Below are 26404 nucleotides of genomic sequence, written 5' to 3' on the forward strand. Positions count from 1 at the left end.
GTTCTTTAATGGCTTTAAGATTTACTGTTTAGCAACTCCAATTCTTATCATGTGCAAATGTTTCCTATATTAACAGGAGAAGAGTGCTTTGTGGGCAGTGAATGGGAAACAGGACATCCATTTAACGGGGCCATTTGGGGTTAGCACAAAATGACAGAACAGCAGGAAGCCGTTAAAAGCTTCCCCCTCAGCAATCAAAGCCCTGCAATTTTGAATCTTTTCCTCCAATCAAGTAGTGTATTGATGAGAAACCAGTTCTGATAATGACCTTTGAAAGACTTCATTCTGGCCTTCTGGGGTAACTCATTTCTCTAACTATGGCGTCCTAACAGGAGCTCAGCAAAAGCACGTTATCTACACAATCAATTGAGCAGCATGACAAATGGCAGAAACCAAGGGTAGGAGATTTCTTTTCCCTTAACTTGGCTGACTTTTTTTTCCTTTCAAGGGTCCTGATCTCAGCCTGACTATGCAAGTATTGCTTTTTCTATGCGCATCTTCCTCTCTCCTACCTGTCTATCCCGGCTCATTGAAATTATGGATCGACTATCCTTATAATTCATCAGTTCTACTGTAACCTAATGCGATAGTTCCTTCCTGTGTTGCATTATTTTTAAATTTCATTCTGTAAGCCTGCCTCCCAGATCAAGTCACACTCACATTTCATTCCAAGCTTTAGTTCAATTAATTTCACTTTTTTGGCAGTGCTGAAAAGAAACTCTCCTTCTTACAAAGGCAGACATGGAATGCTGAATGCCAGCTTTCCTAGGTGGGAAACAGTAGGTGTTTGCTCTCAGCCCTGCTAATGGTGGGAGTCATATTTCATATGCTGGATCTGGGATCATCCACCCCCCCCCCCCCCCCCTTAGTTGGCAGACAGGTGACACAGAAATCACAGAACCTGCAGAGGCTGTCCTGTGTGCCCCAGCTACTTCACCAGAAAGGCATCATGTTGAGCCCATGCCTGATTCACATCAAACTGGTACAAGTATTTTAGAAGTGAACACAGCACCCTGCTACTGCCATCCTTGGAAACACAGTGAGAGTGCAGGGAAAGCTTCCTTTCCCAGCTGTGTCTTAGGACTCCTGCTCTTTGCCATCCTATAAGGAGCCAACGAAGACTGTGTGTAGAGGGGTGAAGGAGAGTGCTTGATATGACAGTTACAGGTTATATTTGAAAATTGTTTTCCTAAGCAGAGTCTGCCAGCCTGCTCATGCCCTGGCACTGAGGAGGAAAAACATCTTATGTAGCACATATTGTAAAGAAACTACTGTATGAAGCATGGAGGACAAAGGCAAAAACATGTATGGGCTTTATTCTAAGGCAGCAAAACAACTTCTCCCTTTGTACAGTCTAGGAAAGTCTCAAGCATAGGCAACTTTAAAAAATCATTTAAATAGTTGTCATGACTATATTCTTACCTTATGTCTGTTGATTTGGCTCCCATAATGCCCAAACAGTTCTCCTGAAGCCAGTTTACTGCCTATTGTCTGCATCTGATAAGAGCTGTTATTTCTGATTAGATACTTTTTCTCTGTACTCCAGATCCCTGATCTTCATTTCTCTGCCTCAGCATCACTTCTCCCTAAGCACTAACAGTGTCTGATGCAAGTACCACTATTAGCATGCCCTGGTGGGTAAGAAGAAAAACAAGAACATGTCACACCTTAGCTTAAGGCTGCAAAAAAAAAGGCAATATCCTCAGATCTGGAAGTGCCTTTATATTGTGCTACCCCCATGCTCTGGAAATTCTGCAGGATTTAATATTTCTAAGCTAAACAGAGTTCCTTGGTTCTTTTATTCATAAAAAGTCCCACTACAGAAGCAAGCCAGACATACCAAGCTCCAGCTCTCCATGAATTTAATTTATTGCATCACAACTTCCTAAGAACAAGGCATTAGAGAAGAAAGCAGATGATTCCATGGATGCTTTTAAGGTAGACACGAGTCCTGCCCTCCACCACCTCCCCTGAGCCCACTGCCACAGTTGACTTTGTAAAGACAGAAGCATGAATTAGCCTTTGCAGAATCACAATTCTTATACCCTACAAAAAACGTGAATTAATGCTCATTTTTCCTTTTAAGCACGACCAGGAATTGGCTGGAGAAAGTGAGGCTAGGGAACAGCCCCCCCCCCGCCCTACCATGCTGGGTCAGCACATCCAGGAGAGCTTGCAAGCAGCTCACCAAAGCATTGGGATGTCCCATCCTCACTCAGCCAGTCTTTTCCACCAGGTGCTTCCACTCCCCTCAGCCTCAGAACACAGGGAATGGGTGGGCTTCGATCACATGGAAGGCAGCTCAAGGTAGAGGAGAGCTGGAGACTCTCCCAGAATAACAGTCAAATGTAAAATAGGGTTGACAGTTGTAAAAAATCACAATCACATGCCATTCAGCAGCCCAGCAATAACATTCCGTCACCGAGAGCATTATGATACAGGATCCCAGTTCTTTGGTTCATGAAATCAGCTTACGAAAGCCCTGCATTTGGGAGCTTCTACTCCTGTCTTCACACAGTGGTCCCCCATTGCATTTTATGCCTTCCAATTCTGCATGGCTGCTGAATTGCTAGACACGATGTTCAGCATGTGTTTGCTGTCAGCATAAGGTAACACAAGGTGTTTCACCCTCAGGGAAATAGAAACCCTTCCTTTGTACTTAACCACAGCATCACCACTGAAGATATCTCCCCATGCAAACCCTTGTTTGTTGTTAGGCTAAAACCAGCTGTGGCTATTTTTGAAATGCTGATGCTCCCCAATCAGCACTTAATGTGATTGTGAAGCTTTAAAATGAGATCTAGAAAATTGCATTCTGCTAGTATGTGTTCAAACGTAAACCCCATTGGACCAGGATGGAGGATCCCTGAAGGCCAACTATGTTATCTTTGCCTATAGAAAACAATTAGAAAGCTAATTTAAAAATGTTACAATTAAAGGGTTAATATAAATACATTCCTGATGCTATCAACAAGCTCGGCAGACTTCAAGAAGCTCTTTCAAAATACCAGCGCCTTCAAGCAAAATAGCTGGTTTTGTTTTTCCTTCATGCTGAACAGACTATGGGCAATTTACATACACTTTCTGCTCTTAAAAATACTTTATCCATACTATGCATTTTATGGGCTATGAATTCCATACACAGATTGTAAAAATCTACATAAAGCCTCATACAGATTTACTGTTCTGCCTATAGATTCATGGCTGAAGAAAAAACTACTAGTAGAAAAGCTTGGGGGCAGGCATATAAAATCTGATCAGCAGTTTTGTAAGATATAATAGAAAGGTTTCTACCTGTATTTTAGATAATCAGATTACAGTGGGACTTCAAAATTAATTTCCCTTTCTTGGGCAGTTTTATGTTGTGTTTTGGGAATAATCACACAAATTGAACACTGCAAATGAAAATTCTGGTTTTATTGAGGTCACTAGGGCAACTCCTACTGATTTCAATTGGGCCAGGGCCTCGGTTTATGGGCAAGTCTTGGGGAGAAAATAAATTCAGACTTCTGGAAATGGAGAAGCATGCCCAAAAGCCTTTTTTAAATTTTATTTTGAACATGGTCACACTGCTGTGTGAGAAAGCAGCTCCTTTCATTGCCTTCAGGAAATCAGCAGGTGTTCCTGCTCACACTGATTGCTTGCAAGTATGGTAGAATAGGCTGACTTAAAAGCCGCTGCTTTTCACAGTGGCCAAACACTGCTGATGGGCTGAAGTCCCCATCTCATGTCAGTGCCAGGACGTCAGCTTCCACCGAATGCTGAGCTTGGGAGGTCCAAAAAGACCCTCCTGTTTACAGCAGTCCCAGTTGGCTTCTTTAAGTACAGGCTCGTCCTGGGCTGTAGGATAAGCAGTCTTGCCTATCAGAGGCCAAGAAATCTTACGTTCCTATTCCCGAGAGCTGAGCACTTGGCAAAGAGCCTGTTTTAAATGGGACCTTGCCTTCATGAGAGGCAGTGGCTGTCAGCTCCTGAGGATTTTACAGCTAGCTGGGAACAGAGAGTCCTCCACCAAGCATGATTTTATCTGTGAGACAAACAACTGAATTCCGCTCTTGGGGTCTTCTTCCTCTCAAATCCAGAAACATCCTATCACTTTTTTCCTTCCGCTTCAAACTCCTTTTTTTCTGGTGTGAATACACACATGCTTCTCTGCATCACTGAACACAGTGCAAGAGACTGACACATCTCTACCTCACATCAATTTCCAAAGCAAGTACCCTAGCACTTGTCAGATTTCAGCTGCAAATAGAGGACAATGTCCCTTTAGATGAGATAGGCCATCCTTCTTACCTGTTTTATCAGAGAAACTGAGTCTGCTAGCAGCACTGATCTCCTCTAACATGTCTAGCTAGACTGCTGCTGCCGATGCGGTCCTTCCTTCCTGCACCACATCACACTGATATCTACCACACATTTAAGAGCTGGTATCATTAGTATGGAAGGCATAGGACAGTTCTTGTTTGAAGCCAGCTCCAAACTAATGAGCAGCACTGGACACATTAAAGGATTTGGATCAAGAATGTAGCAGTATGGTACCAAGTATCACAGTAAGAATTCTAGAAAAACAGCTTACCAAAAGTGACAAGTTTGATGCCTGTAAAACATGCTTTAATCAGAATTTCGGATGAAGTCTGAAGGTACTGTTTTTACTGCGGAAGACTTCCTCAGTTAAGTTTCCATGTCTCTGTATCACACTGTGGAGTATTTCTTATCATTACTAGTAATATCTGAAAGGTCTTGGAGATGGACATCATGGAAGTGGGGCTTCAGCTGACCATAAAAGTATTTAAAATGAGGTTTCAAATCTCCTGGAAGAAAACTGTTAAGTAAGAAAATAGTCAGAATTCTGAATAATATTACGTAATTAACTTTTCATCAGAGAACAGCCTCTTGGCACTAACCATGTTCTTTCTTCTGATATATCAGAGACTGAAAACCATGGCCTTTCCCGTGTCAACTGTCTTTTAGAATAAACACAAGACCCTCCCCCTTCATCTCCACATACTTAATAATATTAATAGAACATTAAAATATTAATGCTAGTAGACAAGGTCTTTCATAACGCACAAATTAATTCATTCACTCTAGCTCCTTAGCTTAATCGTCAACCTTTCTACAATGTAACTGATTAACATTTTCATTGTTCTTGTTTTTTTCCTCAGATTTCTACTTCTTTGGGGATCAAAAGATCTCTGAATACATAAGTTCAACAAATATCTGTGCACAAGTATACAACAATAGAAATCACTAAGAGAGATAACTAAGTAATGGCTTTCACAGCTCATGCTTCAAAGATACTACAGGAAACAACCATTTAAGAACCATTTTTATTTTTGTTTAACGTGATTATACACATTCATGAGTCCAACAAGATCTGCACTGTGACATTAAAGATGCAGTACAATAACATTCAACATGAGGTACTTCATATTTATATATATCTGTCCTTTATAAATAATGCTGTAAGCCTGCTAAGGTCAAACACTGCTCCACCACAAATGGGTGCTGGGACTTGAAGTTAGCTGAGTTTATCACAACAAATAAAAAAAAATAATCCCAAAACAGTTCAGTGCAATAACTATGTAGAAATTAAAATGTTTACTTAAATACTATTTTAGATATGCAGAAAGTATATTACATCATACTCTCTTATCACAGATTCTCCTCACCAGGAAAATCAAACATACAAGTAGCAAAGATGGCCAGGTACAGTTTAAGACAGAATCTACAAAAGGATCTCTGTCGACATTATGCTTACATTCCAGGTTGATATGGCTGATGCTTGCAAAATGTCAATCAATGTATTCAAGCTTGGATGCTACTGCTAAACCAACCAAATCCACATTTAGACATGTATTTAAGTGCCCTGATGTCCTAAGGTGACTGATACTAGAGACCTTCTTATATACCAGTACTTGTTAGCATCAAGCAGTGCTCAGAATCAAGTTGTGCTGTAAGCATCAAAAGGTATTTTGGCGTGCTTATGTTTATTCATCCATACTGAAAAACTTTACATGCACCAGCTTCTAAAACCTGGAATGGACTCAGAGGAATTAAGCTAGAGATTGCTTTCATCCTACTTCATCAAAAAGATTTCATAAAAGTAGCAAATAAAATAATAATTAAATAACAGCTCATTTTCTACATATTACAGTTACACAGTATTCTGATCTCTTAACTTCTGTTCCAGCCAGTGAACGTAGTAGATACTTCACCTTTATTTGCAGATAAGGAAAAAACAAAAAATAAATTAAAAGTGAGAACCCAAGTCTAGTTATACCAACGCAGTACTCTGATTTGTCCCACCAGCTGAGGCACCTGTTTTTTTTCCAAACAACTCAGAATGTAGCTTGCTACTGCAAGCAACTTGTCAGTCTGATCATCACTCAGAGTAATTACATCTACATCAACCACTTGCTGTAAGAAAACTTAATCAGCTGATTAGCATCTTTCTCTGCTTTCAAATGTATTTAAATAAATGGAACTGCTGCTCAGATGTTGTCTAAAAGTAGATGACCATTACCTCATCACAATCTTAAGATTCCTTTTTGCAGTCTCTTCAGCAACTCTTCCTCCAGTCCATACAATTCATACTCCCATCTATTTTAGGCTGCAGATCTAAATATAATTAACTGGAGGTTTTTAAAATCTCTCTCTGGGAGTTTTCCATGGAGCATTCTGTTTAGATTTCACTAACAGTCTGGATTATGTACAGCTGTTACAAAAAACCAAAACATTTTTCTCTATATTTTGAGGGTATTTATAAGCAACATTCTTTCTGAAATGTAAACACACACGTATGTATGTACGTATAAAAAACATTAAACACTAAGATGGGTGAAAAGCACAGATGTTGCAGGGCAGTTTTTTACCTGGCTCTCCTTTTATTACCTAGAGAGTAGATCTGGGCTTTGGCCATAAAGTGTTTGACATCTACACTCCAGTCTTCCTTACTTCAGATGGTATTTTGGACACTGCAAAGATGTACTGGCACTTTACGATGGCCAGGGGCCAGGATTCCAACCGTCAAAAAACACTTAGAGTAACAGTACTAAACTGGTAAGAAATCATACGAGAAAAACATTTTTATTACAAAACTGACAAGTGAATTTAGGATTACGCTACATTAACGTGTTGATATACCGTAACATTAATCTTCATTCTGTCTAAAGAATCATTTGGTCCTCTCATTTTGTTAGAACATACGCAACAAACAGAACCCACTTCAAAGGTGAAATGAGATGCTTTACAATAGGTAGTGTGCCTCTGAGAAGCAACTGTCCCAATGCAATGGTGAAGGATTTTCTTATGTTTAAACAGTACCTGTATTTCTTATTTATACTCGCTTCCTTCCCTGATAAATGGAGTCATGATCCCTAATACTTTTCCAAAAACAATACAGACATATAACAGGAAGTTTGGAAAAAAAAAATTCAGACAAGGAAAAGGTTCTGTACCACATAATCCTCTGATTGATGTGTAAACATAAGCAGTTGCCAGAGATCCAACATTAACACGTTAGAGATTTCCTCCTCCTCACTGTTATCTGATAATATACACTAAGTGTAATATGACCACAGCTGGGAATCTTCTGTCTTTGTCTAAATTTTCACTTATAATGTATGGTAATAAAAATAAGAAATCTCATATTACAGGAAAAAGTCCAAGTCAGGATTGGTACGTTCTTTTGTTCCTCTATAATCTGCCTCTACCATGTTTAGCAGGAAGAAAAAAACCCCACCCAAAACAAACAAAAAATTATCCTGCATCGGATGATAGATATTAATTCCCATTTATTTAGCAAGAGTTCAAAGAAAAGCCATTTAAATAGCAAATCAACTTCAATGTAGCAAAAACTAGGTCATGGGAGTAGAATTTCAAGAGCTGCATGTACAATCTGAACATGTGCAAGTACTTCCTTGCCTTCAAGGTGGGATTCCTAGAAAATGAACTCTGAGCGTAACTTGCCAAACCCACATCCCCCCCTCACTGTAAACATGTCCATGTACTGTGGACATGGTCAGCATGCTGTGTAGCTTTCTGAAAGCTGCTTGCTTCTCTCCATCTTCCTGTAGCCATCCTGAACAGTTGGCTGCAGGAGAATGTCACAGGATGAAGGTTTAAACCTCTGCTTTTTCTCCTTACAACTGAAGCACTTCTTTTGGCTCCCATGATCAAAAGCAGCTCAGTTTATTGGAAGCTCTTAAGTCTGAAGAGCAGATAGAAGAGAGCGCTATAGAACAAGGCTCTTCATTTTCTACCCCTACCTCCCCAAAAAATTACAAGCAGAAAGCAGGAAATGGAGAAAGAGAAAATGGATCAATGAAGACAGTGTTTAGTGAGATACAAGCCAGGGGGACATCCTCTGGTGATTCACAGGTGCATCAAAGAAAGGGTTAGCATCACCAGCAAACAGGCAACCCTCTTATAAAGCCTTTAAAACTTGCTTGTTCCTAAGAGCTTCCAGTTTAAATATTACACTTAAACTTTATCACCAATGATGCTACAAGTATAGCAAGCCAGTAACTTGACCACAGCATTTAGTTACATATTACCTGTACTGATCACCTATTTGCAGATAAAAAGCTAAGTGTCAGTAGGCCTGAACCAGACAGGTTCTTCATAGCAAAATGCTTCGTCTCCATACACTTTCATTCAAGCATAAAATATGAGTTCGGGAATTTGCCCTCCCTGTACCCCAGTGCCATTTGTACTGTCCGAAGAGCACTGAAACTGAACAGTCACCTTCCCACACTGAACTTCTGTCATTCCTTCTTGTCCGAAATAGCTGAGTTCATTACCATCCAGAATCACGCTAGCTGTGTAAAAGGTGTCAGGCTCAATCTGCACTGGATATTCAAACCACACAGGAAAAGTGTTACTAGAACCGTCTGAAAAGTATTTACTCAAGTTCTGACCTAGGATAACTCCTTGTCGTTTGAGTTCAATCTTGGCACTGTATTCTGCCGATCCACAGCTGGAGCCGTACAGCCCAAAGCCAGCAATAAACACTCTTTTATCAACAGCAAACTGGATGCTGTCGCACCGGCCCCTGTAGCGCCACTGGTTGCTGCGGTAAGCACAGGACTGGAAACGGTGGCATCGCTGAGGAACAAGGCCTTTACGGGGCTTGCTTACAAACTGTAACTCTGGCTTTTTGGCAGCCGTATACCAGAGGAAGATATCATTGGTTTCGTTGAGAGTCAGAATCCCAGACTGAGCAGCGCCATTTGCGAAGTCATCGAGGGCCATGGTAGGGATGCGTATCAAGTACAGAGCCTTCCCGAGGACTTTGCGCTTGTTCTCTATGGTAGCGGTTAGCTCTTGTCGCTGACACTCCACTTCAGCCCAGTTCAGAGCTGCTTCGAAAACAACAATTTCTTTGGCATTCAGAGTCTCCCTTCGGAGAATGCTTTCAAGTGTCTGAAAATCAATGTCACAGAACCCCTCAGACTTCAAAGCTAGCTCAGCTTGGGCATCAATCACTTCCCAACAGCGCTGGGTCAAGTCAGGTTCCTCGAATAAGCAGCTCTGGGAAAGCAGCACACAGGCATTCTTTGCACTTAGACTTGTCTCTAGAAAGTTGACGCAGGCGCGGGCAAGATGAGGGACGATATACTTCTTGGCAGCATAAAGAGTGGCCAGCACGGTATCTGCAGCTAAATCGATTTCATCACAATATATGTATCTGAAATAAAACACATGCATGTAACACTGCAGCTTAATGCAAAAACATAATTTGTCAACAACATCTGAAAATGATAAACAAAGAATATTTAAATTGTTCCACATTAAAGCTAAGCAGTGCTTTTGGGGAACACTGATTAAATCCAGAAAGAAAGTACAAACCAAATCCATCGCTCACGTAAGACCATGGAAGAGAACAGGCTCAAATCTAAGGTGAATAAAACTTCACATTTGGGGCACATGCTGTGTAGACAATGGTTATGTTTACAAACTATGGCCCCTCCAGCTCTGTGTTCCTTCCATACACACTTTGGCTAATGAAAGGCTATCTGCCTCAGGTAGTAGCTCCTCAAGGGCTACCTTACTTGGCTAACACAACAGTCTGGAACACGTTACAAACAGTACTTGGACTGGATGTCCCATGATGGTGAATGGTGATTTACTGAGGTGTATATATAAATACAGGAATGAAAACAAGTTTATTGGGAATAACTAGGTAGTGCAAGAATAGAAATACTATCAAAGTATATCAGGTGCTATCCATGTTCATAACTACTGGGTTGGGTTTTTTAGGGGAGTGGCTTTTTTTGTTTTTGTTTCTTGTTTGTTTTTTTTTTTTAACAGGGTGATGAAACATATAGGAAAAGGCACAGAATTCTAATTTTCAGGTTTCTTAATGCTTACAACATCCTAGCTCCACTAGCACAGTGTTTTCTCTCAGTTTCATTGCATAAGGAGGAAAAAAAGAACGTTACTGCTACGCTAGCGTGGTAGAAGAGATGAAGGTGAAATTCATTTATGTGACTAAACTGCTGGGATTCATTGCTCAGAGAAATGAAGCATTGTACAGTTTGTTCGTTTTAATATCTCATGCTTCAGGGCCCCATTTGCAGCTGGTGAGTGCAATGTGCTAAAACCATGCCAAATGCAATTTTACTCTTCACAGGGATAAGCAAGTCTTGATGGTTATGGTTGATAAAAGTGTCTTCCTCCAGTAAAGCTGAAGTAGTATGCGACCCTGTGCTAATTAAAATTTTCTAGTTAGCAGGTTTCCCAACACAATGTATTTCTTGCAGAACAGATGTGCTTATAAAGTGGAATTTGTACCTACACTTATCTGGTTATAGTTGTAAATATCTTCATTTGTATTTTTGCAGGTATAAGGTACTATCCTCCAAGCCACACTTAGAAAACATGCAGAGCAGGTACTGCTCAAGCAATATAATAAAATCTTAGAGGTTACAGAGAAAAAGAATACTTACACAGACCCAAACCTTTTTTTTTTTTTTTTTTTTTAACCTTTATTACTTGGTTTCAGCTGGGCTATTTGTAACAACAAAGAGCACATCTATATATCACTGGTTACAGGCTTAGCTCCTTTACTGTCCAAACAATTTTCAATGTATCAATTCATTAATTTTTATGATTCTCCTCATTGCTCTCCAACTCTTTTCTCCCTTCTATTACTTCTCTTTGCCTGCTAGTACAGCAAAGAATGATGACATCTGTTTTAAATTGAAATAGTACAAAAGTTGCTGGTTTAATATTCATGAAAGTGAAGAACTAATATCACTGATTTACAACAGACACAGCACAGATCAGCTGTCAGCAATATTCCACACTTCTAACTCTGCCAATGCACCTCGACTCTGGTCTGCAATTACTGATATTCCAGTTTCACCCTGTTCTTAAACAGAGGATTCTGCTAGACCACAGGGTTTGACAGTTTAGTAACACATTCATCCTAGGATGAGACCATGGTTCTAACTTGAACAGTCAAGATTAAGGTAAAATATAATACATTAAAGACACCAATTCAGTGTGTCAGCTAGACTATGAATTTAACCCTATTTTTAAAACTGTAGAGAACAGCCAAAGCAATTCTACTGGGAGAATAATTAGTATCTACCAGTTGAGGTATTATTTCATATGTACATCTGGCAATACTTTGTTTGATGATTGTTGTCAGAATGCCTACTATACAGTAAAAGACAAAAAAAATATTTATGCTATGAGAATTCACTGTCCAGGGGAGACAAAAATGAAAAAAACAAAACAAAACAAAAACCACCCAACCCCCAAAACCCACAAAAATAAGCTCAATGTATTTTCTGATGAAGATTATGATGCACCCCTCCTGCCTGCGGAAAGCAGCTTATGAAGGGGAGGGCTGCTTTGGGATAGGTAAAAAGTCTTTTCCTTCTGCAGCAACAGTATCACAAGCCTTCTGCCATCCACTGCTCACAGCAGTTGCAAGCAACACTCATGGAGATGATTTCCCAGGGGGACAGAAGTGAGGGGGACCATGGCTCCTCCCAAGCTCCACGCAGTGCAGCACACGCACTGGATGCTGCGATGAGGGGAATGCTGCACTGCTGAGCAAGATCCCTTTCCCTTCCCTGCACCATCACGGCTGCAGACACCCCTGGCGTTCACAGACACAGGAGCACTCTGCAGGTTCAAGCACACTGCATCAGCGGAAGTTAGCAATGGCAAGGTTAGCTCAACACTCACACAGACCACAAACTTTTTGTGGTCTTTTGGTTTTTTAAATAAAAGCTGAGAAGGTGAAGAATTCCATGGTTCTGGCCATGCTCTCAAAGATAGTTTCCTAAATTGCCATGGGCTAAATAATATGCCAAGACCTAGATGTCGGTATTGATACTCTCTTTTCCAGGTTTGCTTTCTGAACACATTTCTTAATGATAAATTCAGAAAGTATTCAGTTTTTATATGGCAAATCATGTTTAGCCACAGTGAAATAGATTAGCTGTTCAAAAAGGAAGGGGGGCTAGGGAATCCAAGTATCTTGTATTTGTGCCTTGTAAAATTCTGCATGAAAGTAAAGCACAAGTCTGAGCTCTGCAGAAAACACCCGCAAAACCAGAAAGGCCCAAAGCAAGGATCCATAATGCACCTACCTACATAATGTCATATCTTAACTTTATATTCCAGGTCTACAGAACATCTGTGTAACTTCAGCTTTTCCTGGCAGTTATTGATATTTGTGCAGAACATTGCTGATGTTCATGATAAGCTATAAAAACTCTATGCAACAAACTCTATATGCAACTTTGAATGTTCATGTACAGTGCCACTGAAATGTAAAAGAAAAAAGAGAAACCATTCTGTAACCACAAGCTAGTCAAAACAATCTATGAAATACAATAAATTGCTAGGTAGTGATTACACCATTACATGCAAGAAAATCTGCAGCACATTAAAAGGATCACTATCAGATACTAATGTATATTCTTTATCAGAAAGCAATGGCAGTTACTATAGCTGAAGGGAAAAAAACCTTCAAAGCCATAGCATTTCTGTGATGGGGCATTTCTCTTTAATAATCAGAGTTTAAAGATACATTCAAGGACAATTCAGCAGGGAAGCTGCTTCATTACGCTCATTTAGGAAAAGACAGCATTTCTTATGCAGTTTGCAAGAAGAAAAATAATGATCATGCAAACTGACTGTTTTTCCCGTGTTAGAATAAAAAACCCTATTCAGGTAAACAGCCTTTTTATCACTTTCCAAATGCATCAATATGATAGATGAGGAGAAACTTATTTTCAGAGGCTATATTCAGTAGCTTAGGGTCATTTTTTTAAGACAAGACCTGCATACAGCAAGTTTATAAAAGAGCTGGAACGACGTCAATATGCAAACCCAGCAATTCTGGGTTTTGGTTTTTTTTTTGTTGTGTGTGTTTTTAACTTTTCACTATGCTTGCAAAGTAGAACGGGGGGGGGTTTGTTACAGCTGACAATTCTTTTTAGTAACTCCATTCCTTTGTGTAACATGTGTAGTGACAAATCAGATCAATAGGCATTACAGTATACAACGTGCCCAAAGATCCCCATCAAAGTCATTATTTGTAACTGCCTATGTTATCTAATATACGCATGCCTGGAAGTAAAGGGGGAGAGCAAAATGAGGTAAAAGTTTAAAATACTTGAAGCACAGACAGAAGAATATTTAAGCAACTGCTTTCTTTCTGTTTATACGGAAGTCTACTACTTTAACTATGACATCACCAGTGTATGTATACATCACAAAGTAAAACATATCTAGCAGATGAATGATGCTTACTTCAGCATTGCGAGAAAAGCAGCAGGCTCAACATCTGGTATACGGATTTCATCTTTGTCCTCAGCAAGCTCTCCGTAAAACATCGCATGGAATACAGAGCTCCCAACAGCCAGGACATACTGTTGAGAAAGGGAAATCTTATTTCATGCTTTAAACTGAAAGCACTGCCAACAAAAACAATGTGGGAGAGCCACTCTCAGCATACTGGGCTTCACTGACAGACTCTACAGACACACTTCAGTAAGAAATGAAGTCAAAGTTAAGAACAGAATCACACATTTTCCTTGTATTTTACTCTCATGGGCATATATGCATTAGCTACTGGAAAATGCTCACATCCACTACAGAAGTTAACCACTTCTAGAAAATCTCAAGAGTAATATTAATCAGCAGCGCAAAGCAGTATTCCTAACTTTACAATGACTGCCTTAGCACAAGTGTTCTCTTTAACTGGAAACACAAAGAAAAGCAAGGGACAGACTATTCCACTGCATGTAGCCTTTTAAAATACAGAATTACGCCTGTCCCAGAAGAGCCGAGCCTCCCACACTATGTCCCACCGTAACCGTGGGAGCTCTCTCTGGCTAACCCCGCCTGAGCTGATAATGCAGCTGTTGCTTACTTTGTGTCCTGGCAGCCGCTGGGTCCCACCTGGTGGCCCGACCACAAAATGAACATCTGCCATCAAGTCATTGTTGAACATCACTGCATTTCTACAAACAGAGGTAGTTGTGTTAATTTATGGCGCCTAGTAATTCTGTGCTTGGCCCAGACCCAAGAAACGTAATTTCTTAACAACTTAAAGTTGTGTGTTAGTAAAGAGAAGCAGGTCACACTTTGTTTTAAGCTACTTTATACATCACCACACAAATATACCAGATAAAAAACATAAGGGGGCAAATGTGTGTCTGTGTGCAATAAAAAAAAAAAAAAACCACAAAAAAACCCAAAACTTATGAGAACTTTTCAAAAAGTGGAAATCAAAAAGTCAAGAGTGTGTATCACTGAAAATCTCCACTAAGGTCTAAAGCAAATCATTACGGGTATGCTGCTGCTTCCAGCAACATTTTTATTTACTCAAAACAAACAGCTGCACTGTCTGGAAAAGAGATATTAAAATATTTTCCACTAGCAAAATACTTGTTTCACACATACACAGAAAAAAGAAAAAAAAAAAAAGAGAACTGTGTTTTCTTCAGCAAATAAACTAATAAACAAACATATACATTACAAACATTTTGCTACTTTTCACCCCTCCATTCAAACAGCAAAAATAAACAGCCCTGAACTTACCTCTCTCTGATGGTTGGATAAAGTCCTTGCCAATTAGGTGCAGGAATAGTGTTGTTGTTATTGAGATTTTGCTGGTGGTACTGCTGGACAGCAGTTGTATTAGTGTTGGCTGGTTTCTTTCGGGGAAAAATATCAGCAGCCATCTTCTTCTTCTTTTTGGTCTTCAAGGTAATGATTTCATAGCAAACTGGAGGCAATTTGCTGCTGCTACTGCTGCTGCTATTTCCCTTCTTAGAGCTCTTCTTGGACCTGTTCTTAACCGTCTCTGGAAGCATCAAGAAGAAGGTGAGACATTTCATGTTCTTTCCTTTCTCATCTACCATGAGTATACTTGTCTGTAAAGCTAGATAGCCTAACTAGTTAGAAACATTAAGAAATGCACGTGGAAGCTGTTAAGCAGAGAGCAGCAGAGCTGAGAGTTTGCTTCTTTTCCAGCAAGACAAGGTGACCTTTCCAGTGCACCGAGTAAGAAACTGGCTTTAAGTTTGATCCAGTGCTTGAATCGTTAAACACACCCCCATCATTCCTGCTAGTTTTACTTCTTTCCAGATTTCCTGATCAGGAATCGCCTGCAAGCGGAACACCCTGCGAAGAGGGTATGCGTGTGGCTGTAGCACCGGCTTTCTGAAGGGGGCTAGCAAGATGCACACCGTAGCACTGCTAGGCTGCTCGGCAAGCTGAACTTGTGCGTTGAACGGATCGGAACAGAGTAGGTATTGCAGCCCTGCAGCCCTGCAGATGGAGTCAGCCAGCATTCGGAGCCAATAGCTGAAGTCACCGATAACGATTGGACCCAGCCGCACAGTGACACCTATTGTAACGTATGCCGCTCTGACATTAAAGCGACAGCAGTTGCGCTCTTCCTTTCATATGTAGCGCTAAGTAATAAAGTAATAAATAGCATGCACAGTTGCGTAAGTGCATGACTGGCCAGAAGGCTGTGTATTTTAGCACTCCTTGATGCTGCTTGAATTTTCACAGGGGAAGCAATAAAAAGTTGAAATCAGGTAGAAAGACGTACTTGAGTCTAAGTATTCCTGTGGGAGCTATTTCCACATGCAGTTGATATTAGCATGACTTCATATGTCTCCAGTATTCCCACAAATCCCCACCATAACAGTTGATCAGCAAAAGCACGCTACAGATATCAGAACCAAATTAAAGCAATCAACTAGCAGCAGCAAAGACAGCGATGCAGTTAAACAATCCCTTTCAGCGCAGCTTCTACTCCAGTGTAACATGAATAGAGATGAGGTCACAGCTTTAGCTTTAACTCCTTGTTTCTAGATAACATAATAGCCTTTAACAGGGGTCCCAAATCACTAAGCACTGCTAATTAAGCTAGCTTACACCAGACATGGCTGCACCACATCAGAAGAAAACTTCTAGATATGCAATTAGATTAAAGCAAACCAGAGTGAATATATTTAATCAATATTTTAAAGCACTAAATGAAAAAGTCTGCATGTTTTAGAGAGTCTCAGGCAGAAATCACTCCTCGAGATGAAAACACACTCCGATTTTATCCACAAATACTTTCTGAAATAAACAGAATATAAGCTATCCCTACCAAACCATTTAAATAGGAAAGAAGACGAATTTTCAGTCATTAGTTTACTTAGAACTTAAATTTAGATCAGATTTCCTTAATAGTAGGTCAAGTGTATTAAAAAAACAAAAACAAACAAGTAAACATAGCCACTTCAAAAGCAGGGAAATAAAAAATACTAGGTATTAGGTGTCAATATTTCACACCTTAAGATATTGGGGGGGATAATTAAAATAAGATTTCATAATTATTCTCAAGTTTTAAAGAAAAAAATCCCTTTTGCTTTCAAAGCAAATTTATCCACTTTTAGCCTTAATTAGTTTTGCTGGACAAAAGTACAACAGCAAAATTAAAGTGATCAAAGGTTGCTAGAGAAATGGCTGACCTTGCTGAAATCCCTTCAGAAATCTGCCACTGACTTAAACTGAAGCACAGAAGTATTACTCAGGCTATTTATTGAAACACTATCACAACTGCTTGAATCACAGCTATAGTTTTGTAACACACAATCTCTGGATGTCTTTAAACCTGAAACTGTAAAACCTAAGTACAGGTATTTCAAAGATTATCAGGTCTCCTTGGGAGACATTCCATATTAAACACCAACTAGACACCCTGGCAGTTGGCCACTTAGAGACTTCACTGCAGTGGTTTGAGATGATACCATTTCCAGACACACATCTGTCCTCTCTGTTTGAAGTCACTGCTTATGGAAGGGGGAAAACAGAAGGTCCATGCCTCAGCTGCTACATTTCACAATCCAATGTCTTAGAGCAAAATCTCCTTCACTGGTAATTTAAAAGAAGATGGTGCCTTATGCCTCGTGTGGCTGAAAGGCAGAGATACATTCCTAAATACATTGAGAGGCAGGTTATGTAATTTCCAAAGAAATAATTTTTCTAGCAAGCTTTTCTTTCTCCCCCCCCCGCCTTTTGTTTTTCGTTTTTTTATCTGCAACAGATTGATCTGGAAGGGAAACTAACCACCTAAGCCATATTAAACTGTACAGAGGTAAAAAAAGGGGTAACAGAAGAAACTGACCCCACAGATGTGATGGTTATAACTGCTTACAGCTGAGAGTTTGTAACAGGGACACAGCAAGTATTCTCAGCACAAAATTTTAGTTTGTTGAGTTTGCCTAAGTTTTTTTCCCCTCCTTATGTAAATTTCCAGCCCTTCTAGTTACTAACCCTTTTGCCACTGCACAGGACAGACATTTCAAAAGAAAGAAGTTCTAAAAAATCCTTAAAGATAAGAAAAACCATGCATTCTGCAGAAAATCTGGTTCTCAGCATTGCAGTTGGCAGAAGGCAAAAGATAGCAATCAAAGACGAGAGATTTGATTTTCATTCCATAAATCAGTTTCATAGACTACTGAAGTATAGAAAAGTCAAGGTCCTTTTTACAAACCATTTGACCAGTACAAATCCAAAGGTTATACACACACCTGATAAGGTCACTGGGAGGCTACAGAAGAGAAAGAAAATGAAGAAAATGGCAGATGGACTGGCTGGTCAACTCATTCTGGGAAAGATCATAAACGTGAAGCCGCAGGAGTCCACCATACCTTTGACTTCTGTAAAACACATGTATAGCATGTTGTGCTTTCTTGGGAAAGGAAGGGAGGGAGAAGCTGCAGCTGAAACATGTTCCACCTGAATCCAGAAGTCAGACAGACCCCCGAGGAGACAAGTATTTTCATGACAGGATAAAAATCCACTCCAGTAAATAGAAAGCCTAACCACCATCTTAGCCTGTTGTTAAGCCACCCACCAAAATCTAGTCTGCTGTAACTGGAAAATAGTGTCAATTCCACAACAGACTGCAAAAGTTCCTATAAAAATCTACAAACCTGTTACAGACTTTATACCACCTTCCACTGCACTTCATCAGCTTAGAAACTAAGTCTTCTAAACCAATCATTAGATGCATGTGAAATGGGGAAAAAAAAACACCAAAGAATTAGTTACCCACTATTCTTTCCATTTTGGCAGCAACTTCCATTTATTTTCCTACAACATAGTTTTCTTCTTTTACTATACATATACTGTTAATGAATTTACAAATCAATACGTTAGCAGTCAGTAAAAGCAACCTATGAACTACTTACTCCCTGTTGAAAGACTAGTCAAAACCCCAAGTTCAAATCACTCTGTCTCTGGCAAGAGGATCAAGGAAATTGACCTCCTCTCACCCAAAGATCTATCAGTTTTTGAAAGCTTATTACAATGTGTTCCTAATCTTCTTCAGCAATTCTAATTTTTCTTCATTAACTATATATTAACAGAACCAAACTTGATATATACAACTTAGAAAAAGGGAAATACAGTTCTTCAAAGGCACATTAATCTTTATTTTGTAAGCAAAGAGGTCAAACCACAAATACTTTAAGTTAAAGGGTGTAGGAAATTCCACGCTTAAATCTTAACACTAGCCTAAGGAAAATCCAAGATGCCAGAGGTGAAGAATTAAGCAAAAGACTATATTCTGAGGCTGAGATACCACGCATCAAGTTACATGCCCCTTTCAAATTATTAGAAGCAAGTTACAAGCCCATGGAAATCAGTTCCTGACTAAATATTGTGAACAACAGAAATGTGAATTTTGCTCTTCAAATCCAAATGTGTGCAATATACCTGCAATTGCAGTTTCATTTATTCCTTAAGACCATAATATACCTTCACACCATTGTGAGGGTTGGCACAGGAGTCATATTATAGCCCAGCTCTTGGTACAACTTTTAATAGTATGGTACTACTGTAATTATGCCTTTCTAAAGGTAACTTCCAATTGAGAAATCATTGAATTTCCAGGGTTGATGGGAGTACTCTTCCTCATATTACATCAGTCTCTCCTGCTGCAATAGCAAGTATACCCAAGTTTGTTTTTTGGGTTTTTTTGGGGGTTTTTTGCTGCTTCTTCTAAGTTTTGTTTTTCTATATCTCTCATGTACAGGTCCATTCTTCATGTAGTACTGCAAACTGGACAATTCTATAAAAAACACACGTTCATCAAAATTCCCAATTGTCTGTTACAACCAGATCATGAATAAAGGAATGAATTCCAAGTAGGCAATGAGAAAATGCATATATTTCTTTTTTGTAAAGTTGCCAAGTCTCTCCCTTGGTAGTTATTATCCCTATGCATTATTAACATTCTTTGTTTAAATTCTGTATTTCCCCTTACAAGGAAACAAATTTCAGATGATACAGCTTGATTAACGAAAACAAACACACACCTGTAGTTTAACAAATCTACCTGTCCACTGCTAACTTTCATTGAATTTGACTTTAAGGACTCATTTAAAAATGGAATGTACAAATTCAAAAAACAAATAAACAATACCCTCCCCCCCAACAAACCCAACCCACACAGCTGAGGAGCCTAGTTCTATCTACCTATCTATGAATTATGTAGTCACTTCGAAGAATCCTTCCTGATCACTATGCCAACCCTTTTGTTTGTAAAAATGCTATTTTGGAAAGGGGACTAATAGCTCTACTCTTGATTTCCTCAAGTAAAAAAATTTAATTAGAGTTGACAAAATCTTCCAACCTCCCCTCTCCTAAGTTTCTGATTGGCAGCACTGAAAGTAACCAGGATTGCATCCACTTCATTCTGTTGCACAGAAAAGCTGGCCCTGAACTCCTACTCAGTAAGGCCTTCTATGGAGAGGTTAGGGGGAAAAAAAAGAAAAAAAAAAGACAACTAAAAGCAGGGAGAAAGATGGGCAAAATTGTAAAGACTCTCAGAGAAGCCAGAATATAGGGTAAAAAAAAATAGAGAGCATTTCTTTCCCAGAATAGCCAAGAGCTGGGAAAGAGTAGAATAGTATCAGAGTAGAACCGCATCTTGAACCAACGCTAGAAGCTTTAAACCAAAGTCCAAAATAGCTAAATTGTATTTTGCTATAGGTCCTATACTACACTAGCAACATATCTACTGGCAAATATTCTTAACTGCTTCGCGTTTAAGGCATGAGGATTTAAACACTTTGCGTAACATTATCCACTACGATAGTTTTTACATTTTTTTCCTAAATGGCCTTAATGCTTTGAAGGAAACAAAAGCAGAAAGCCCTGAGCAGCTCGGTCAACAGGTAAATACAAACTTATATAAAATAGAAGCTTAAAGAATGAGTATTCAGATGTCCTTTACTCTTTCATTCTTGTATTATTTGCTACCATATAGGCTATGTTGCTGCATGGTGGTTCTTTTTGGTCTCCCTACCAAAGCAGCCTTAATCTTTTTAATATGTCCTTTTTGTACCTGCAATCATTTTCATTTTGTTTTTTTACAGCAATTCCCTTTTTGAGACAAAGCAATCAAAATAAAAAATTATATTCAAGAGTAACATTTAGCCCTATGTTTACTTGCGAATAAACAACCACTTTCCTTCTGTGTGGATTTCAATTGGCTCTCCATGAACCTGTTCCTACACAAAGTGCAACATCTCCTGCTGTCATTTTTTTCCCCTTACTTTCTTGCTTAGCTGCTTAAAGTTTGCAATTTAACCCCAGTTTGGGGCAATTTAGGCCCCAAACACAATGTAACACAAAAAACTTCTCTACATTGTTGGGTTTTGTTTTTAAAGTTAAAGGTTTTGTTCCCAGCTGGGTCAAGATAAATATACCTAGTGTATTAAAGTGAGCAAGAAAAAAAAAAAGTTTAAAATTCTCTTCTTTTTTCATTAAGATTTCAATACCATGCTTGCTGCACGAATGACAGTCCATATAAACAATAACCACATAAAGAAAGGCTTATGTTTAAACAACCTACAGTGAACAACACATTGATCCCATTACAGTGAATTATCACACGAACATTCTCTTCCATGCATATGGAAAGTAGTAATGTGAAATGCTTCATTACAACACAAAATATATGATTTTACCAGGCTGCTGAGATATATTCCCCAATACCATAGTTTGGGAACTGCAGGTAGAAAATAGCCCAGAGCACAATTTGCAATTTATTCTATGTGTATGAATTTGCTTCTTGATAGTTCAAAGTGAAAACAAGAATTATAAATGAACTCTGAGGTGAGAAAACCTGCAACTACAAAATGAGAATTCAATTCAATGTTACAGGAGATAAACTGTTTTTCTACTAATTTAAAAGTGTCAAATTATGCATTTCTTCCCCATCACTACTACTATAGCTTGTCCATTTCATTTCATGTTGAGTTTTGCTCTTGACAATCTGTGGGGTCAAAAAATAAGTTCTTTCTTAGTGGCTACCATTTTTTTAAATTTATTTCTAAACATGATATTGCAAACCTGAAAGCATTCAACCTTTTTTAAGACAGAGGTCAACTTTAATTCTACTCTGTCTCTTACCAAAACTGACTTACAAAGGAAAGATCAGATATCTCAGGAAATTGGTAATGAGATACAGTGGTTTTCGTCTCTAGGTCACTAATTCTAAATTGACCGAGGTCAACGGTAATCAAAAGTCATTAGCATTTAATGATTGTTCAGTGCCCTGTGATCTTTGTGCACTTCAGAAAAACCACCACAACTAGTACTCACATGCTGTCTATTTCAAGGGAGAGATTGGGATCGCATGACTACAGACAGAGCTTCCCATCTCACAGACAGATCTTGCTGATGTAGACAAACCTTTATACTAATTTTAACTTGGCTTAGAAACTATTCTTTTTAAACTGAACAGTTAAATCAATATAGGCTCTATAAAGGGCAGGTCGTAAGGCAACCAGTCCTGCTCTTTTACATCAGCAGTTCCCAAATACCTTTGTCCTCCTACATAGAGTAAGCCTGCAAAATGCAAATGCTACCACAGATAAAGAGAAGACGCTTTCTCAGCGAGTCCTTGCTTGTGAGAACCGATGGTACTAGAAGAGTAACTACCCTGTGAGCATCCACAGGGGGACTGGATTACAGTTGCTTATGTTGGCATATAATTCAAGGACTACGTTTTTCACATGCAGATAACCTACCTTCACCATGTCAAACCATAGCGTTGAAGTACTCCATGGGACAAAAGAGGGGGAGAGGATATTGCTACCACCCATGCCATACCTGTTCTGTGGCCTGCAAATTTCAGTCTCCTAGAACTGCCATGCTACCAGCACCTTCCAACAAGGCTAAGAAAAACAGAGGGGACTTTTGGAAAGCTTGGTTAGGTGGTGTAATGTAAATGTCATTAAGGTCTGTCATGGGAAACCTACATCATGCTAATCCATAGTTTTACATCTAGTGAAGTTTAGGGAACATGTAGCTTAAAAACCCAAAGCAGATCAGCAACTTAGCACTCTTGTGTTTACAGCAGAACAACAGATCTGGACCCATTCAGTATTTTAAATGGGGGAAAAACTGGTACAGCTTCTTGTTCCCACTGCATTTTAAATGACAAAAGAGGAAGATTACCCCAGTTAGTGAAAGAGGAACAGGTCAGTCCCTTGGCAAACCAAGCATTTGATAAGAAATGTGTTCTGAAACACAGTTGCTCTTGCTTCTCCAAAGTGAGAATCAAAACCCGTGAGTAACAACTCCTGCAATGCTTTTACAATTGTTTAATAACCCCAATTTTTAGATATGAGAGACTAATTGCTGCTAACCTGAGCTGCATCCAAATAATTCAAGGAATGGAATCAAATGTTACACCCATTAAACTGCACTGTACTGAATTAATCTTCCTTTGCCACACATTAGAAGCTGTAGATCCTGTAACTTGCTTTAACTTTGTTTCCAGACTCGCAGCACACGCAGCCTCTGAATGGCCGTTCCACAGGGGGATGAAGATATTGCCAATTTTTTATCTTATCAACTGTTCTAGAAAATCAGATTTACCTTCCTTTGCTGCAAACATTTCAGTCACACTTGCCTGTTAGATCAGTTATGCTTTAGTATTTTGATCAGTTTCTCCTCCTCTTTACAAGTGAATTGCAGCTACTTTGCAGTAATGAATTTTCAAGATGAACATACATACTCCTCAAATTCTGGTTTCAGAATATATTTTTAAGCATTAAGATGTATTTGTCTAGCAATGTTACGATATCCTAAATGTCTGTTCTCCTCCACAATAACTGTTTCAGAGACCCAAGGACACATCAGAACTTGAGAAAAAGAAAAAAAGAAAAAAATTAAGGAAGGTGCAAGTAATCAAACATAAGAGCATAATTAAGGGACTGTGCAAGGTAAACATACATACACATTAGTTTTATATATTATAAAGTTTCATAGTATGAAAACCTTTACTTTTTCTTGGTATACATGGAGTAGTATCACCTCGGTCTGACAGGAGAGTATTACTGAAGAAAAAATATCAAATAGCGCTAGTAAGTCAAATGCACCTAGGTGCGCTTTAAGTGCATTAGATTACCCTAATATCACACAGCATTCTTTTGAGCTATGTTTCTCGACAGAAATTAAGCAAGCTGCCTAATAAGGCAGAGATTTCTTTCACCTCCAAGTTGACCTGTATGCTGAGGACTCCAAAGGAAGGCAAAATAACTGCAACAATGGGACAGTGTAAGCCACTGCGTACATTCCTGTTGTAAATAATACACAGCTAGCTTTAGCTCCTCCCCAGTGTTAAGAGTATGGCTTGCACTTTGCTCCCCTGCTAAGTGGGCAAGGTGACATGCTGTTAAGTAGCATGTGGCATATTATGGATTAGATTTTAAAGGGGTTTTCTTCTGTCAACTATTGCAAGCCTACATATAAAATCTCACACCTATCAGGCACAAGCAAACATGGTACCTGAGGAGTTGCTTTCTTTTCATACTTGCAGAAAACCCTTGCAACCAAGCATGCTTTGAGCAAACAGGGAGGCACCAAAGATGTAATTCTAGAGAATGCAGGTTTTTAAGAAAATGATTCCTTTAAATTGCTTTGGATGTGAAGAGGAGAAACTGCAGCTAGGGTGAATACAGAGTGTAACCTGGTACACACATATCCTGTCACAGGAGGATGTTATCAACAAGTCCTTCAGTCCTGTACTGAAATGGTACATGATCCCCTGGTGAAATATTTATTCAGGATATCAGGTAATCTCATGATACAGGTAACGGGGCTGGACAAGGTGATGTCTCAAGGTGCCTTCCAAATTTGTTTTCTGTGATTCTATACCCTACTTACCCAGGACAGCCAGCAGACATTCACAGATCACCAACCAGTTCACCAGTGTTTTAAAATGCAAACACTTGCCAGACATTGGACTCCCTTGGTTTTATTTTACTCTGACTTGCTGAGTTATCAAACTCAGATACAGCAGCAGGATCAGAAAACAGACAAGTCAAGCCCGGAAAACGGGAAGTTTGCAAATTCAAATGAAGTGACCTTTTACTTAAGTGTCATGTAGTGTCGTCCATCCCTCCCCCCCCCCAGTTTTCTGACATACATACATATAATGTGGTTTTGTAATTAAGGCATGGGTTTGGAATTCAACTTCATGGCAGAAAACAGAACTGAAGACAACTTCCACCACAGAAAGCTTTTAATCTTTTCCTTCCAAGATTCCCATCTCTTATTTCCTTGTTTTGCCTTACCTATCAGCTCTTTGAGATAGAAAGTGTTGCTTATCACTCATTTGTATAGTGCCTCACAAAACAGGGCTTCCATGTCAGCTCAGGTATCTGAACATTTGCTCATGTAAAACAAAACAATAGCCAGCAAGGTTTGAGGAGTTAGTAGAGAGAGTGTCACAGGAGAACTATCTTGAATTATCAGAGAAAGCTAATGCTGGGCATGGACAATATTCTGTTGCAAAGCTAGTGTCATTTGCGCAAGTTCACACAACAGGTGAAGACCTAAATTTCTTCTGACAACACAATGCACAGCTTATCAATCATCAGACCTCTGTTTTAACTGAGCCTACCCTAACACTGATGCTTTCATCATAGACATAACAACTCTTTGGTAACTTTAGAAATAAATATTTGCTCGCAAGCTTTAACAAGCAAGTATCCAAATAATAATAATAATCCAAATAATAAAACTTACATCTTTTTTTTCAACCTTAAAGGACAAGCTAAAGGAATTCCACATTGCTTTTGAAAGGTGTTTCCTCCAGGGCAGAGCTGAGGATCACTGGAGGGGAAACACAAGGAAAGTTATTGTGCAGTTAGCTGCAGTGTACTTACGTGGGGCATTTAAAAAAAGTACTGCACTCCAAATTCAACTTCGGCAATCCTGTGGAACTTATTTCAAATGAGTAAGGACTTGATTTGCAAAGTTAAATTACCCAGAAAACCCAAGATACTATGCATTGTGACATACTGCACATACTTTCTGTAGGAAATGGTGAGACGAGTTCTTTCCCACCAAAATAAAAGCTATTTTGAGCCTGACTCTAGCATAAAAGTTAAAGTAGCATCAAATATAGTATTGTATGCCTATAACCCAACATCACCTGTCTCTACAAAAAACAATCAAAAAGCTCAGGATGCATATTGAAGTTTGACATACAGATCACATGCTGAAAACAAAGTATGGTGACAACTAACAACGGTGCAGAAAACCTGCACCAGCACTCTTCAGATGAGACGTAGTCTGTTGATTAGGTATGTTAGTAATCATCATTTTAGAAACACTTAAATATCATAACTTCAGTTCAAACTTTTTGTCACTTTCAAGCAAGCAACCCACTACTCCCTCCTATTTTAAAATGCATCACCAGTCAGGAAACAGTACAGGCAAATGAATTTATAAACCTGAAGGTTACCACAGGTGGACTTTCACAAAACAAACAGGAAAATAGTAAATTTTAAAGGTGCGGGCCCTTAACTGGAACTAGTCAGTCTTCAGACATAGGTACATA

General features: G+C 39.1%; 1 protein-coding gene across 3 annotated transcripts; it reads right to left on the reverse strand.

Moving 5' to 3' along the window:
* Window positions 1-4591: 4591 nt before the first annotated feature.
* BTBD3 (BTB (POZ) domain containing 3) lies at window positions 4592-25671 on the reverse strand. Of its 3 annotated transcripts, none has more exons than XR_774832.1 (5): window positions 15073-15823; window positions 14402-14492; window positions 13780-13898; window positions 8559-9691; window positions 4592-4811 (listed from the first exon to the last, which is right to left on the reverse strand). XR_774832.1 is itself a non-coding variant. In XM_010574802.1 (5 exons), the coding sequence occupies exons 2-5, from the start codon at window positions 15213-15215 to the stop codon at window positions 8659-8661; spliced, it is 1386 nt and encodes a 461-aa protein (XP_010573104.1). In that variant the 5' UTR covers window positions 15216-15337; window positions 25588-25671; the 3' UTR covers window positions 6293-8658. The 3 variants fall into 3 exon arrangements, 2 of the variants coding, with proteins under 2 accessions (XP_010573104.1, XP_010573103.1); XM_010574802.1 differs by lacking the exon at window positions 4592-4811 and adding an exon at window positions 25588-25671 and having other exon boundaries at window positions 6293-9691; window positions 15073-15337; XM_010574801.1 differs by lacking the exon at window positions 4592-4811 and having other exon boundaries at window positions 6293-9691.
* Between the last annotated feature and the right edge of the window lie 733 nt (window positions 25672-26404).

The sequence above is a fragment of the Haliaeetus leucocephalus genome, unplaced genomic scaffold (assembly GCF_000737465.1).
Source record: "Haliaeetus leucocephalus isolate CR32 unplaced genomic scaffold, Haliaeetus_leucocephalus-4.0 Scaffold450, whole genome shotgun sequence".
NCBI classification, from domain to species: domain Eukaryota; kingdom Metazoa; phylum Chordata; class Aves; order Accipitriformes; family Accipitridae; genus Haliaeetus; species Haliaeetus leucocephalus.

What these genes read in the sequence shown, in the direction of transcription:
- BTBD3 (XM_010574801.1), bottom strand. Translation starts at nt 15,395, where the DNA reads ATGGTAGATGAGAAAGGAAAGAACATGAAATGTCTCACCTTCTTCTTG. An exon ending in TATCCAACCATCAGAGAGAG is followed by an intron (nt 14,493 to 15,072) that starts GTAAGTTCAGGG and finishes CTCTGTTTGTAG; the next exon opens with AAATGCAGTGATGTTCAACA. An exon ending in AGCGGCTGCCAGGACACAAA is followed by an intron (nt 13,899 to 14,401) that starts GTAAGCAACAGC and finishes CTTTCTCAACAG; the next exon opens with TATGTCCTGGCTGTTGGGAG.